The following is a 14,438-nucleotide window of genomic DNA, read 5'->3' on the forward strand; positions in this document are numbered from 1 at the left end:
ACTCCTCGCTTTTAATATGTGTCCTTAATCAAATACGAGAGACAGTCATAAGTCTCCATGCTTCCGTGTAGCACCATATATATGGACGTGGTTCTAAGTTTTCTAAAATAAAGTAAAGGCAAATAGTTAGAATTTTTACTGTTCAGTAACACTGAAGGTTCAGCATGGTAAACAAGACAAGGCCATGTACTTAAACAATACAACGCTTCCTTTGTTGTTTCATCGGAAATTCATTTCAAAATTAAGGATTATCTCCCTCACGCATAGCTCTTATCTTTAGACGAATTTGACTCCACTTTTTTGGCGCACAGTTTTTCCTTTAAATAGTTCTAAACTTTATTGTTATTTCGGATTTCAAACATTTCGGTTGAGCATCACTGAAGAGACATTATTTGTCGAAATGCGCATCTGGTGTATCAAATTAGTACCGTATAAATTTTACATTATGACCCCTGGGTCGAGGCCTCTGCTGGTGGGCTGTTAGTCCCCGAGAGTCTCTACAACCCAGTAGCTAAGTACTTCGTTACTAGCTTGAAAATACGGATGTATATATAATTGCTGTTATAAGATTTAGAAAATCATTTCAAAATTAAGGATTATCTCCCTCATGCATAGCTCTTATCCTTAGACGTATTTGACTCCACTTTTTTTTGGCACGCTGTTTTTGGCTATAATAGCTCTAAAACTTCATTGTTATTTCGGATTTCAAACATTTCGGTTGAGCATCACCGAAGAGACATTATTTGTCGAAATGCACATCTGGTGCATGAAAATTGGTACCGTATAAGTTTTACATGATGAAGGTAGCAAGTCATTGCAGAAAAAATGCATAACCCACGTAATGATTGTTACTTTCATCACCCAATGAAACAAAACAAAAAACACATTTTATTGCTTTTATCTTTATTTTTATGTATTGTTGTAAAATATAAACTAGATTCAAGTACTAAAATATCATATGGTTGACCTATTCTCTACGTTAAATGGAACAGCCAATGATGGACTCTTTGACCTTGACGACGCTCCATATTTGGTGCCTAGTGTAATTCTCGACCTCGGAGTTTACCCTGCAACGTACACGAAAACAAAATCTTTATTTACTAATCACACTGTTTAATACCGAAAACAGTTAGTGTCGTTATTCACGTAGAATAAAGCAGACAGGAAGTAAGTTTTCTAAAAACGATCTGACGAAAATGTATATGTGTCCGTATTTGTCTTACTCTTAATTTGTATTCTTTTTAGGATTTATGAAATTTGATAACTGTTTATTATCCTCACTTTTTCATTCATAATCATTCATAAATATACCTATTATTGTGTGACATCATAATCGTCATTATCAATATGAAAAGGTGAAGAAAACGAATAGTGATCAATCTCATAACTCCTGTAAAGAAAACAAAATTAAGGTTACATGGACCACTAGACACACCAGAGGTGGAATCAGGTGCCTAGGAGGAATAAGCATCCCTTGTTGATTGGCCACACTATAAGCTCTATATCTTAATCAGGTAAACTAAGTAATCTATAGTGAAAACGTATATAAAGTATGACAATTAGAATGTATCAAATAAGATGTATAGAAATATTTCAAATTGTTCTCGTCACCGCCTAAAACTAACTCTCTCTCTCTCTCTCTCTCTCTCTCTCTCTCTCTCTCTCTCTCTCTCTCTCTCTCTCTCTCTCTCTCCATTTGTATTAAGATAAATAACTTGAGTTTTCTCTTATTTTTTAAATCAAATTGAATACTTGAAGATTTTAGAGATGACGTATGTAGATATGACTTACTCTTGACATATATCCTATTGCTTTATATAGTCCATTCTACTTATTTCTACTAGGTATATTTATGTAGATTTACTGAGGACATTTTCAGTATGACCTGATATATCAGAAGTAAGTTGTTCTCTTACCAAATTTGTCTACTCCGTCAGAATTGTACAGAAAAAAATGAGATATCAGATATCCCGTGGCCAGGAATTGTGCTCCTTTGTTAGCTGACCTGTTTTTATATTTCTATGAAGCAGAATTTATTTAAAAACTTCTACTTGAGAAGAAAAAAATCGTTTGCTGTGGCCTTCAATTCGACATTTAGATATAAGCTATTAACAATAATAACTTTCATTCGTATGTCGATTCGATATATCCCTATGAGCTAGAAAGACACCACATAGTCGTTCGCGTCTGCTTCATACTTAGATATTTTATTGAAAGTAGATACTAACGGCAAACTAACAAGTCAACTTTATTACAAACGGGATGATTTCAACTTCTCCATCGTTAACTTCCCATATTTATGTAGCAATATTCCATTATCACCTGCAAATGTTTTTTATATATCTCAACTGATTCGATACGCAAGAGCTTGTTCTGCGTAGGGTCAGTTTCTAAATCGAGGCAAGCTACTGACAAACAACGTGATGGTGTAGGGATTTCAACAGTCCCGTTTAAAGTCAGCAATACGCAAATTATATGGTCGTTATAATGATGTCGTTTGCCAATACAACCTATCATTGGGTCAAATGCTGTCTGTCGTGTTTCATACCGATTGTTAGACAGATCTTGGCACACTTATTTTGACTACAGATCACCCTGTTTTCCTGATCAAGATATAGGGGTCATGGCGGATATGACCGGTCGACAGGGAATGTTCACTACTCTTAGGCACCTGACCCCACCTCTGGTTTGTGCTGGGGTCAGTGTTTACCCAACCCTCTAATTTGTATTGCTTATAGGAGTTATGAAATTGATTACTGTTTGTTATTTTCACCTTGCATATGGTGTCAAGAGAAACATTGTTATATTATACTTTCTAACATATCTGTTTAAGTCGATCGTGTGTTGCTTAAGCACCACACGCCTGATAATTGTGAAAAAATAATATTAGATCAAACGAAGGTTCATTTGAAAATATATTTTGTAAACACTACAGTAAAACACGGTTACAGCGAAAACTCTTAGAATGAATTCAGTCTTACAACGAAGTGGTTTCCATTCATTGTAGCTATAGAATATATTATCATCACTGTTCATTATCTCATTATGGATATTCTATATAGCATATTTGTACAATGGTATTTGAATCAGATGTGAAAGTTTTATGCACTTGACCTTTCCGTAGTGCAGTCATGTGGGAGTTTTCACCTAGAGATCTAAAGTTTATCAATAAAAGCATCGGAGTTCAAAAGGTCAAGGTAATTAAAGAATACAGATGTTTGTGACACTGGTTTGAAAATCTTGACGTTTGCAATTGAACACACATTGCAATGGTGATGTATCCACTTTCAAACGTCGCAGTCAGTCTTACACCCATATATCAATATCCATCGATCGTAATTCAGCCTGTATTATATTGTGGGGGCATGATTCGTTCAGAAACAGTTAAACAAAGAGGATATTTCTATCTTCATTTACGAGGTGACACACCATCTATAAAATATTACTCACTGATTTTCAACACTTTGTTTCGTAGAAACTTCATGGTAGTACATGCTATTGTTAGATGAAAAAGTGAAGATAACGAACATTGAGCAATCTCATTCTTCAGTTAAAGAATACAAAATTAAGACTAGGGAAACACGGACCCCTAGACACACTAGAGGCGGGGTCATGTGCCTAAGAGGAGTAAGCATCCCCTGTTGACGGGTCACATCCATTGTGAGTTCTAACATCTGATATTAAACACCCTGTCCATGAACAGAACTGTTCCAAGCTTGATAGAGTATTTATTAAATATTTGTTCAAAGCAAACAAAGCACGGTTTTCCTCAAAATATTTCAGATAATTGAATAATTAATTATACAACAGATGAAATAGGACATGTCTTTCTTATCTATCTTGACGTTTTTTGGCGCCGCCCTGTGTCACGTACTCCCCATACAATGACCTCCGCTACATGTAACACATTACGTGTGCCTTTTACAATCTGGATTTTGACAAAGCGGGCGATGGAACGTGAGGGACAAGTCATTACTATCCTCTCTCCGTTCTGAGCTGACCCTGCATAGTGTCCACAGCTATGTAGGTTTGATTGGGATCTTCCTACTCTAACATCTGCGTCATGGAACTTGTAACCTGAAATGGACGCAGGCAGAGAGAATGTATAATACATAAGGTGACAATCGTATTCCTCAGTCATTTTCATTCCATTCATCTTGCCGACTCCCTCAGTGATATACTTTAACTGATTTAACAATAGAAACATAAAATCCAGAATAAAATTCAATACAGTTTTTAAAACTTGAATCCGCGGAACTTACGCCCCATAATGTACGTGATATACTTCCATTTTATGATGAATATTGATCATTCGGAACTGATGGAAGCTTTACATTAGATAAAAGGAGCTGCTAAATTTTCCGACTAGGCGTGTATTTGTTCATAAAATCTTCTTCTTTTTTTTGCAGGGAAATCCTTTACATGGAATCAGCAAAATGTGTCGATTCACTTTTATTTACTGACAAATCAACAGAGGTATAATAAATGAAATTAAACTAAGTAAAAGCTACAGGGAGTCACAAATATTACCAATTATTCTTACAATGTGTTCGAAAACACGATGAACTCATAGTGTAAATCAAATTATACGAAATTTTCTAATTTTGTTAAATTACCACAGCAGTCCGCTCTGTTGAAGATTTCAATCTGGTGTACTACAAATGTATTTCCAAGGTATATTGCAAGCCATGGTCTGCCTTCTCCTGTTGGGTATGTTGTGTGCATGAAGTCATTGAGGTATCCATTGACGGCGTTTGAGGGCCGAAATTTACCATATGTTGTACTCACAGTCACAGATTTCCCCAGTGCAACGTTGTTCAAACAATTTGTGGATGGCAGCAGATCTATGATGTAGATGATTTTATTGTAACCTCAAACAAAAATGCAGAAATATGAACAGTTCAGGTTACATTCCGTGAAAGGTTATGTGCAACTATTGCGTGTATGACGTCACTCTACCGTATTTGGATATTGCAAACAAAGTGGATATGAGAACACATTTATTGCGTTCATACTATCGTAAATGTTATTTTTGTAACATAACATGACAACTAATAAGATTTATTGCGCTGTTATAAGTTAATTGAACAAATGTTATTGAATTGATGGCTTGTTATCTTTCTACTTTAGTACCTCCTTAACATGGTGATATCGATAGATAATCATTGTGTCATCCACTGGACTGTCTTTGGTACGAAATAAACATTACAAGGTTTCTTATAGATAATATATAGAAATTTGTGCGTGAACAAAAATACTTCTACAAAGCGAAGCGTGAAAATTATAACTATGTGGGGGGATGGGTGTGTGCGTGCATGCGTTCATGTTTGTGACCTTGGGCTTCTAATACATTTAGAAACATATTTTACTTCAGTCAGACATAACCAAAATGCCGAAGGACTATAAAAAGATTTTACACCAATACAAACATTGATGATTTCCTTCAGGCACTCCCCAAATTAGAACCTCCGCCACGTGCAGCACGTTTCCTTTCCCTTTTACAATCTGGATTTTAACAAAGCGAGCAAATGTCCGAGGAGGACACCACATCGGTATTCTCTCTCCGTTCCTTGCTGGTCCCGTATAATGGCCGCAGAATTGTAGGTTATCCAGGGATTTTCCTACTGTCACTTCAGCATCATGAAATTTATAACCTGAGGGGAAAATACATAATCTCAATCAAGCTTTTCATCCATTGCACTTATTGAAGATTTAGAAAGAATGTTCCAAAGCATATTCGCATCATTAGATTCTGTGATTGTGGAGCAGTAGTTCAGGAGTACGACATATTCCTGTGATTGTTTTTTAAATAACAGGACAAAGAATTCTTATACAATTTTCAAATAATATAGAATTACCACAGCAATCCGCTCTGTTGAAGATTTCAATCTGTTTTACTAGAAATGTATTCCCAAGGTCTATTGTGAGCCACGGTCTGCCTTCTCCTACCGGATATGTTGTATGCATGAAGTCGTTGAAGTTTCCATTCACAGCGTTTGAGGGCAGAAAGCTGCTGTATGTTGAACTAACCGACACCGATTTTCCAAGAGCAACATTTGCCACACATTTTTGATAGGAGTTAGAACCTTTCAAAGGGAGAAAAAAGATCAAGATAAAGAATGAAAGGAATTAATGACATGTCTAACTCTGTTCAATTTTTTTTAATTTGAAATTTAGATATATATATATTTAACTGAATTTAATTCTTAGTCACTCACGATATGACTAAAATTCGGATAGTTGCCAAATGTTGAACTCATCGACACCGATTTTCCGAGAGCAACATTTGCCACACGTTTTGGATAGGAGGAAGAACGGTCCTTTCAAAAGGAAACAAAGATCAAGATAAAGAATGAAAGAAACTTATGATGTCAACCTATTTCATTTTTTTTTATTAATTGAAATATACATGTATAATATTTATTCACTCACGATACCCTTTATAGTATCAGGTTTCGAACAATATAAATTCCATTTACTGATGATATGTTATGTTTGTTTGTTTGCTGTACGTCTCTTCCAAACATTTAACTCATATTGAGATGTCACCAGTGAGAGGTGAAGTATCATAAAGTTAGACCTATGCTTAGCACTCAGGGCCGTAGCAGCGAGGGTTCTTTAATGCGACACGGGACCTCCGTTTTTATGTTATATCCGATTACCCGTGATTCTCACTTCTAAATGCTGGGCGTTTGGCAAAGGCGCAATCACTATACCTATATTTATGTCTGAAATTTGACGCGCCCATGGCATGATCGGCATTTGAACTCATGACCTCCTGGATATAAAGTGAACGGTCCACCACTGAGTTACTGCGACTGGTCTGATGAATGTGAAATGCAGATATGATGCAAAAATGATAAAGCTACAAACAATTCCCGTTTTAGTTTTTAGGTCACCTGAGTTACTCAGGAAACCTATTGGAATTGGTTTGCGCCCGTCGATGTCCGTTAACAATTGAGTATTTTAAACTTCTTGATGAATACCATGCCAATTCTTTTCAAATTTAGTATGAAGTATTTTTGGGACAAGGGGACATAATTTATAAAATTTAGTATTTCCGCATCTCCGGGGCCCTAGGGTCGGGGCAAATCTGCCAAAACTAAAATAAAATTCAAATCTTGTCTTCTGTATAACTGCACATCTGTAAGAAATACCTAAATGCATATCCATGCAGAGAAGGAAGGTCTCTAAACAAGTTGTAAATTTCATGATCCCTGAAGTAGACTGGCTGACTCCAGGTTGGGATCAAACTTGGCATATAGTGTCTATGTGTAAAACATTTAAATAACATATTCTTTCTTGCTATGGATTCTAACTTAAAAGTTGATGAATATTCAGAAGTATCAGGTAACCCTTTACCAATATTTTGAAGTTTAGTATCCTATGGATAGGGGTTTTGGTATCAGAATGAAGTCAAAAAGGCCATAGTGATTAGATCTCTTTTTATCATTTGTAAACCTTTTTTTAATTTTGATGAGATTGTATGAAAAACTAAATGCATATTTAGAAAATTCAGAAAGAGATGTACCAAAACTGTGAATCTTGTAACCAAATTTTGATCTGCAAAGCATTGTGTTTTCGATTATTTGGACGAGGAAATAATTAACGCCAGCCAAAAGAACCCAAAACGCCCATCTTGTGAAATGAAATAAAATTATTCATGAAAGCGAAGATAATAATTCAGAGTTAGGATATGCTAATAAAGAAAATATAAAAAAGCGTTGTGAAGGAGTATCGGAATATGCCTCTGTATTCAGCGAAATTCAAATACAGCATGGAAATATGTATTTCAATTTTAAGTTTTTGATGCAGTATAATAATGGCCAATGGAATTTTAAAAATTGTGAATCTTAAAGTTGGAGCAGAGAATTCTACTAAGGGGAAATATCGTTTTAGGTGTTTAGATGATTTTTCCGATATCTGTGTTGATTCTTACTTGAAGGGAATTTAAAATTAAATTTGTATCTCTTTGACAAATGCATTGTCTTTTTCTTGTTTTCAGCCTACCTGTAGACGTCTAATTAGTTATTGAGTTTACCTGGCACTGTCCAATAAGTCGACAATTACTGTCCATTATTTTTAAAAAGGACAGTATCTTTCCTTTATCAAAAATAATGGGCAGCAATTGTCAACTTATCAGACACCTACAGGTAACCTTTTTACTACAAGTGGACTTTCTTCTATATAAAAGCCTAAAAAGACAAGGGATTGCGTAACAAAAATTTTTAAAATGCATATTTAGAAAAAATCATAAAGAGATGTACCAAACTTGTGAATTTTACAAACCCAGGGTTATGACTCTATAATTGGTCCTGAATAGTCATATACTGTTACTAATATATCCTGTTATATCATATAAAGTCTTTCATAAATATTCACACTTTCTAGGGCACTTACAATTAAAAACACACCTAATATCAACCTGGAGATGGGTATTAGAATTTAGCTGAGATTTGATAGATTATAGATTTCTTACCCTGTAAAGCTACTGATACTTTGTTTTGATCAAAATGATCGCTCTTAAGAAGACCAAAACAGTTTCTTCCTTTCCAAAGCAATATTCGAAGAGATACCTATTTCTTTGTGAAGAGCCACTGACTGGTGAACGAAAGGGGCTTATTATACAGAGAAGTTTGCTGATTGGAACAATTGATCGAACTGACGTTAGGATACTGTCTGCTTTGACATTTCTAACGCCATGATGGTCTAAGGTAGCCAAATATTTTATAACATCACTGATAAGTACATAATTTTGGAAAGAAAATAAAACATTTCTATAAAAAATATTTTCCCAATAAATGATATAATTTGTGGATATTTACCTTTTGTATTACAACTAGAAGTGTCTGCAATAAAACAACACAGGAAAACCCACAACGCCTTCATACTGGTAGTCGTGAATTGAAAACATGTAACACGCAAAAGGTATGAGTATAGATTTAACAATGGAAGCACCTGTTACATATATTTGATGGGCATATATCGTGCAGTAATAACACAGATATTGTCATTAGCACAGCGAAAATACTCTCAACTCCTCATTCATCGTGTCAGACTCATGATACAATGACCATTTTCATTTTGGCTTTATTTTTCATTATAAGCAGAAACATATTGTATAGCAAATGAAGAGATACTTGTGCTTTACTGAAAGATTGATTAAGTATTTTAAAAAGTATTAAGACATCAATAGATAGACGACTGAGACTGAACGTTATCTCACAAAGGAAAGATAAATTAATCATGTTTCATACTTTATGCTTAGATAAGTCTGTCCTTAAATACTAAAATGAAATAATTTCTCCAGTTTGTTATCGAGTTATTTGCTAATGTAGTAGTATATATTAATCATAAAGTTGACATATCCGTCATATTATTTTCTAATTTATAAAAGCGTTGCACAATTCTCGGACTTGATAGTGGGGTGTCTTGATATGACATTGGCGAAAGAAGGTTGACCCTCGATGGTAAAATTGGTATGGATAACGTATTCATACAGACGTTAAAGGATACGGAATTCTGCTTGGCAAAAATCATTTTTGATTAGTGTCCATATGATAATAATAATAATAATGATAATAATAATAATAGTTGATTTTATATATCGCTTTTTTCAGCATATGCTGCTCAAAGTGCTTTACAATGATTTCATAATGATTTTGTAATGCTTTTGTAATCCAACGTCGGCCCTGCCGCAGCCAGGACTCGAACCCATGACCTTTCGGTCGAGAGTCTGACGGCCTAACCACTAGGTCACCGACGCCTTAATGCTGGAATTAAAAATAGTCGGATAATGCATGTCAAATTGATTTTGTAATCCAATGTCTTCAGAAGATTTTTTGCTAAATTGCACAAAGTATAAACATGTGAAATATGTTAATATTAATCAAACATGAGTTACATTTTACAATATATTTGATTTCTTTTGAATAAAGAAGAACTAAAATAATCACCACTGGATTGGGCGGTCAGGCTCATGTCTTTCTACCAAGTTTAAGTTATATAAAATTAAAAAAAAATTGCAGTGTGCCCAACCAATATTATTGAGTGGTATAATTAGAATCAAATCATTTTCAATACGTTTTTAAAAATTAACAATCTCTAATTATTGCTTTTGCTACACATTTTTCAAAACCATACATAGGGACGGTAAAATGTCCATTATCATACCTGTCTCAGTGCACTTCGTTTTAATCCTTATCCCGGAAAGAGTACGAAACATTCATGAAAATGATTTAGGCCCCAATTTATCATAATTTAAATTCGATTTTTTATCGAAAAAACATAGTGTTGTATACAGTTTAGTGTTATATACATTATATTCCTATGTCCAGTTTGACCTTTGACTTTTGAACACGTGACCTGAAAATCAATAGGGGTCATCTTCTCCTAAAAAGTACAAGTTTACCAAGTTTGATATATGTCAAGGAAATGATTCTCAAGATATTGAATGAACAGCTTATTCCCATCTCCGGTTTGACCCTTGACATTTGACCATGTGACTTCAAAATCAATTGGGGTCATCTTTTTCTGAAGATGTACCAGTGTACTAGGTTTGATGTCTGGCAAACAAAGGGTTCTCAAGATATCGAGCGGGCAGTATATTCCTAATATGTCGAGTTTGACCCTTGACTTTTGACCATATGATCTTAATATCAATAGGGGTCATTTTCTTCTGAAAATGTACCAATGTATTAAGTTTTATGTCTGTCAAGCAATGTCTTTTCAAGATATTGAGCGGACAGTATATTCCTTTGTCCAGTTTCACCCTTGACCTTTGACCATGTGACCTTAAAATCAATAGGGGTCATTTTCTCCGGAAGATGTACCAGTGCACAAAGTTTGATGTCTATCAAGCAAAGGGTTCTCAAGATATTGAGGGGACAGTATATTCCTATGTCTAGTTTGACCCTTGACCTTTGACTATGTAACCTCAAAATCAATAGAGACCATCTTCTCCGGAACATGTACCAGTGTACCAAGTTTGATGTCTGTCAAGCAAAGAGTTCTCAATATATTGAATGAACCGAATATTTCTATGTCCAGTTTGACCCTTGGCCTTTGACCATGTGACCTCAAAATCAATAGGGTCATCTACTTTTTGATATGTACCAGTGTATCAAGTTTGATGTCTGTCAATCAAAGGCGCAGCTCAGGCAGCTCAGTTAAGGCTATACAAGAAAAATCACAGTGCTGTTATAAATGTACCTCTGTGCAATTCGCACCATATGACGTCACAATGTTCTGATAGTTGTATCGCGGGGAAAGTGTCATAATATTCTGTCGTTATTTACTACTGTTATCAAGTGATAAGCTGTATACGTGAAAATATATCTTGTCAAATGAATCAATATCAAATGATATCCTTTATGATATCAAATCATTCTTCATTTTTTAAGATATAGTATGCACGAAGGTGATATTCATATTATAGTGTGACCTTGAAATCGCCCCTAATCTGAATAACTGATGCGTTTAAAAATCCCTTCATGTACATAAATTATCTCATACTACAGAAACTGCGGCAAAGTTCAGATTCATCTGCTATAAAAAAAAAAAAAAACAATATGAATTTTTCTGCTATATAATCTAGATATATTTATGCGTTTAAAAAGTGCGGGGAGCAATTCCTGTCTTGTATATTAACGGTATGATATATATAAGAATGTGGACAACCCCGGTAATTGCGAATATTTATCAGTTGTTTCCCCTATTTCAAACATAGGTGGCGCAAGACCCGTTTACGTCCTTGTTGACTTCTGGTGTACATAAGATTTATGAGAGAGTGTAAGGTTTTTATTGTGCAAATAGGGAGCGGGGGTAGAATTCCCGAGATATGAAGCTTTTAAAAAATTCAATTGGTTCATTGTCATCAAATGTGACAGCGACAACGATCGTTTTAAGTTCCACTCAGCGTCGTGCGCTATAAACTTCAGTCTTCAATTCAGTCCGACTTCACAGATATCAGATGACGACTTTGTTGCAGAGAGTATTTACGGGATGTTAAACATATGCTCTGTAGATCGTAATATTCTGCATGAATGTTTTATGCTGGAATTTTATCTATCCTTAGTGATACAGTCATCATTGATCTTATAATTCTATGACTCTCACCCACCCATCCACCCCCCCCCCCCCCCCTTTCTAGACTAGATCTATAATCGAACAGGGGAAATTTGAGTCATCAATATATAAACGAAGTATGGTACAAAAATATATTTCAGATGTCATTTAAAAATGAATTTTAGAGTTGACCAAAGTCGTCAAAATATGAATGAACGCGATTGCTAACAGCACCCCCCCCCCCCTCCGCCGTCACTCGGTACGACGACGCGACTGTAATGGAGGGGTGGCTATAATCAGACTTTAACTGTAAGGCAGTGAATATTCCTAGGTCTTGTTATCGTTTTTGATGACTGGATTGTACATTAAGGACATAATAATCTTGACTTTCTTTTATTTATGAAAATTAAGCATAATTGATTATTTCAATAACTTTTACATAAAATATATCAGCAATTCTACAAAAAATCAAATATTAATTAACATAATTAGATAAAATATTACACAAATTTGAAGACCTATTTCATCAACAAATTCAACCTAGGGAAAATATCTGTATCAAACTTTTTCTGAAATTACTAATGTAGATTTGAATCATATTTTTGCTTAATTAAATGGGGAAAAAAATGTGTGGGGTAGTGTACATTGGAATAAAGATTTGAACCATTTTGTGTACCCCCCTTCTTACACTGGCATATATTCTAAACAATAACAATATACGATTTGTTATAAAATGTGTATTCTTCAATTCATATTTACAAATTCTATATATTTATTTCATTATATGATAAATAGTCAGAAAACATAAGTAATATATGCACATATACGATACTAATTCATTTATAACTAAAGAATGTGTAAAATATATACTCCCGCATCAGCATTTTCTAATTTTCATGAACTGTGACCTTGATCTTTGACCTTCTGATCCCCAAATTGATAGACATCTTCCCTTCTTTGTGCGTATCCATATGTCCGAATTTGGTTTGAATAGAATGCAAAGTACGTGAGTCATTATCCAGAAACCAGTTTTAACAGTCAACTTCCATGTGGCCATGAGGAAGAAATCTGCACTTCCTGGTATTGTTCCTCATATGATGATAGCACGACTCATCCCTCTCACTGTGGCTACCAATTGGATGTAGCTAAAATGCAAATATTGGAACTCAATTGCTATCAATACTGTAAATTCTTAACAATAGGGGGTGGGGAGATGTCGGCATCTTATTGTTTTAAACATATACAATTCAACAACTTATAAAGAATTATGATGTATTGTATGTAAAACTTATACGGTACCAATTTTGATGCACCAGATGCGCATTTCGACAAACAATGTCTCTTCAGTGATGTTCAACCGAAATGTTTGAAATCCGAAATAACTATGAAGTTTTAGAGCTAAATATAGCCAAAAACAGCGTGCCAAAAAAGTTACATTCAACCCAAACTACTATTTAAGCATGTAAACTTAATCACGAAGTAGTTTATAGTGAAAAACGTTCAATTTGTATTGAATGTCTTTATTTAATCGATGTGACAGAGAAAATTCGGTTGCAGCTGAAACTCTCAACGTGCTTTCCTTTCCGCCCAGAGAGTCTTGCAATGCGTTTTCTAAGTTCGTCTCTAAGTGCAGTGAGGTCCTACGAACCGTAATGCGCCATCGTTACTAAATATTCAACAACTTTCTAATCTAAACGTGTCCTTCCGACGCTCTCTTAAACTTGAGGTTAGAAACGCCTTGGACGTTAACGGATCGTGCGCCACCTGTAATCAAGGGCGAGTAATTTGAAGTTTTATTTGCCATTCGCTGATGACTGTTGATATGTTGTTAAATTACAGCATGGTTAGTTCGAGTATGCATTTGCTCCCAACACTTTTCATGTTAAGGATTTTTATTTTTTCTGAGTATATCAATAAAAATTCAGCAGGTTACCCGCATGAACTTGAACGTTTGTTCACAAGTAGGGTATCATGCTGTTTTCCAAAAATAAACTGTTACGTGATATTTAAGTGACGTCACGGGAAATTACCATGAGGGGAATTTACGGTAGCTAAGTCACAGTCAACATATGGGTAGTATAGTTTTGTCAGCATTTCGCAAATTCTACGGTCGTTATAACGAACTACTTTGCCAATACAACCTATCATTGGGTCAAGTGCTGTCTGGCGTGTTTCATACCGATTGTTAGACCGTTCTTGGCACACTGATTTTGACTACGGATAACTCCGTTTACATAATCAAGATACAGCGGTCACGGCGGATGTGAAGGAGCAGGTGCCTAGGAGGAGTAAACATCCCCTGTTGACCGGTCACATGCATTGTGAGCCCCAACATCTGATATTAAACACCCTGTCTATGAACAGAACTGTTC

General features: G+C 35.1%; 1 protein-coding gene across 1 annotated transcript; it reads right to left on the reverse strand.

Moving 5' to 3' along the window:
* Positions 1-3,711: 3,711 nt before the first annotated feature.
* LOC130046372 (uncharacterized) lies at positions 3,712-8,929 on the reverse strand. The gene is made up of 5 exons (XM_056157684.1): positions 8,826-8,929; positions 5,859-6,086; positions 5,430-5,654; positions 4,617-4,844; positions 3,712-4,077 (listed from the first exon to the last, which is right to left on the reverse strand). The coding sequence occupies exons 1-5, from the start codon at positions 8,887-8,889 to the stop codon at positions 3,836-3,838; spliced, it is 987 nt and encodes a 328-aa protein (XP_056013659.1). The 5' UTR covers positions 8,890-8,929; the 3' UTR covers positions 3,712-3,835.
* Between the last annotated feature and the right edge of the window lie 5,509 nt (positions 8,930-14,438).

The sequence above is a fragment of the Ostrea edulis genome, chromosome 3 (assembly GCF_947568905.1).
Source record: "Ostrea edulis chromosome 3, xbOstEdul1.1, whole genome shotgun sequence".
Lineage (NCBI taxonomy): Eukaryota > Metazoa > Mollusca > Bivalvia > Ostreida > Ostreidae > Ostrea > Ostrea edulis.

Coding starts and splice junctions, on each gene's coding strand:
- LOC130046372 (XM_056157684.1), bottom strand. CDS start 8,889: ATGAAGGCGTTGTGGGTTTTCCTGTGTTGTTTTATTGCAGACACTTCT. Junction 5,655..5,858: donor CAACAGAGCGGATTGCTGTG/GTAATTCTATAT, acceptor TTTTCCCCTCAG/GTTATAAATTTCATGATGCT. Junction 4,078..4,616: donor CAACAGAGCGGACTGCTGTG/GTAATTTAACAA, acceptor CGTCCATTTCAG/GTTACAAGTTCCATGACGCA.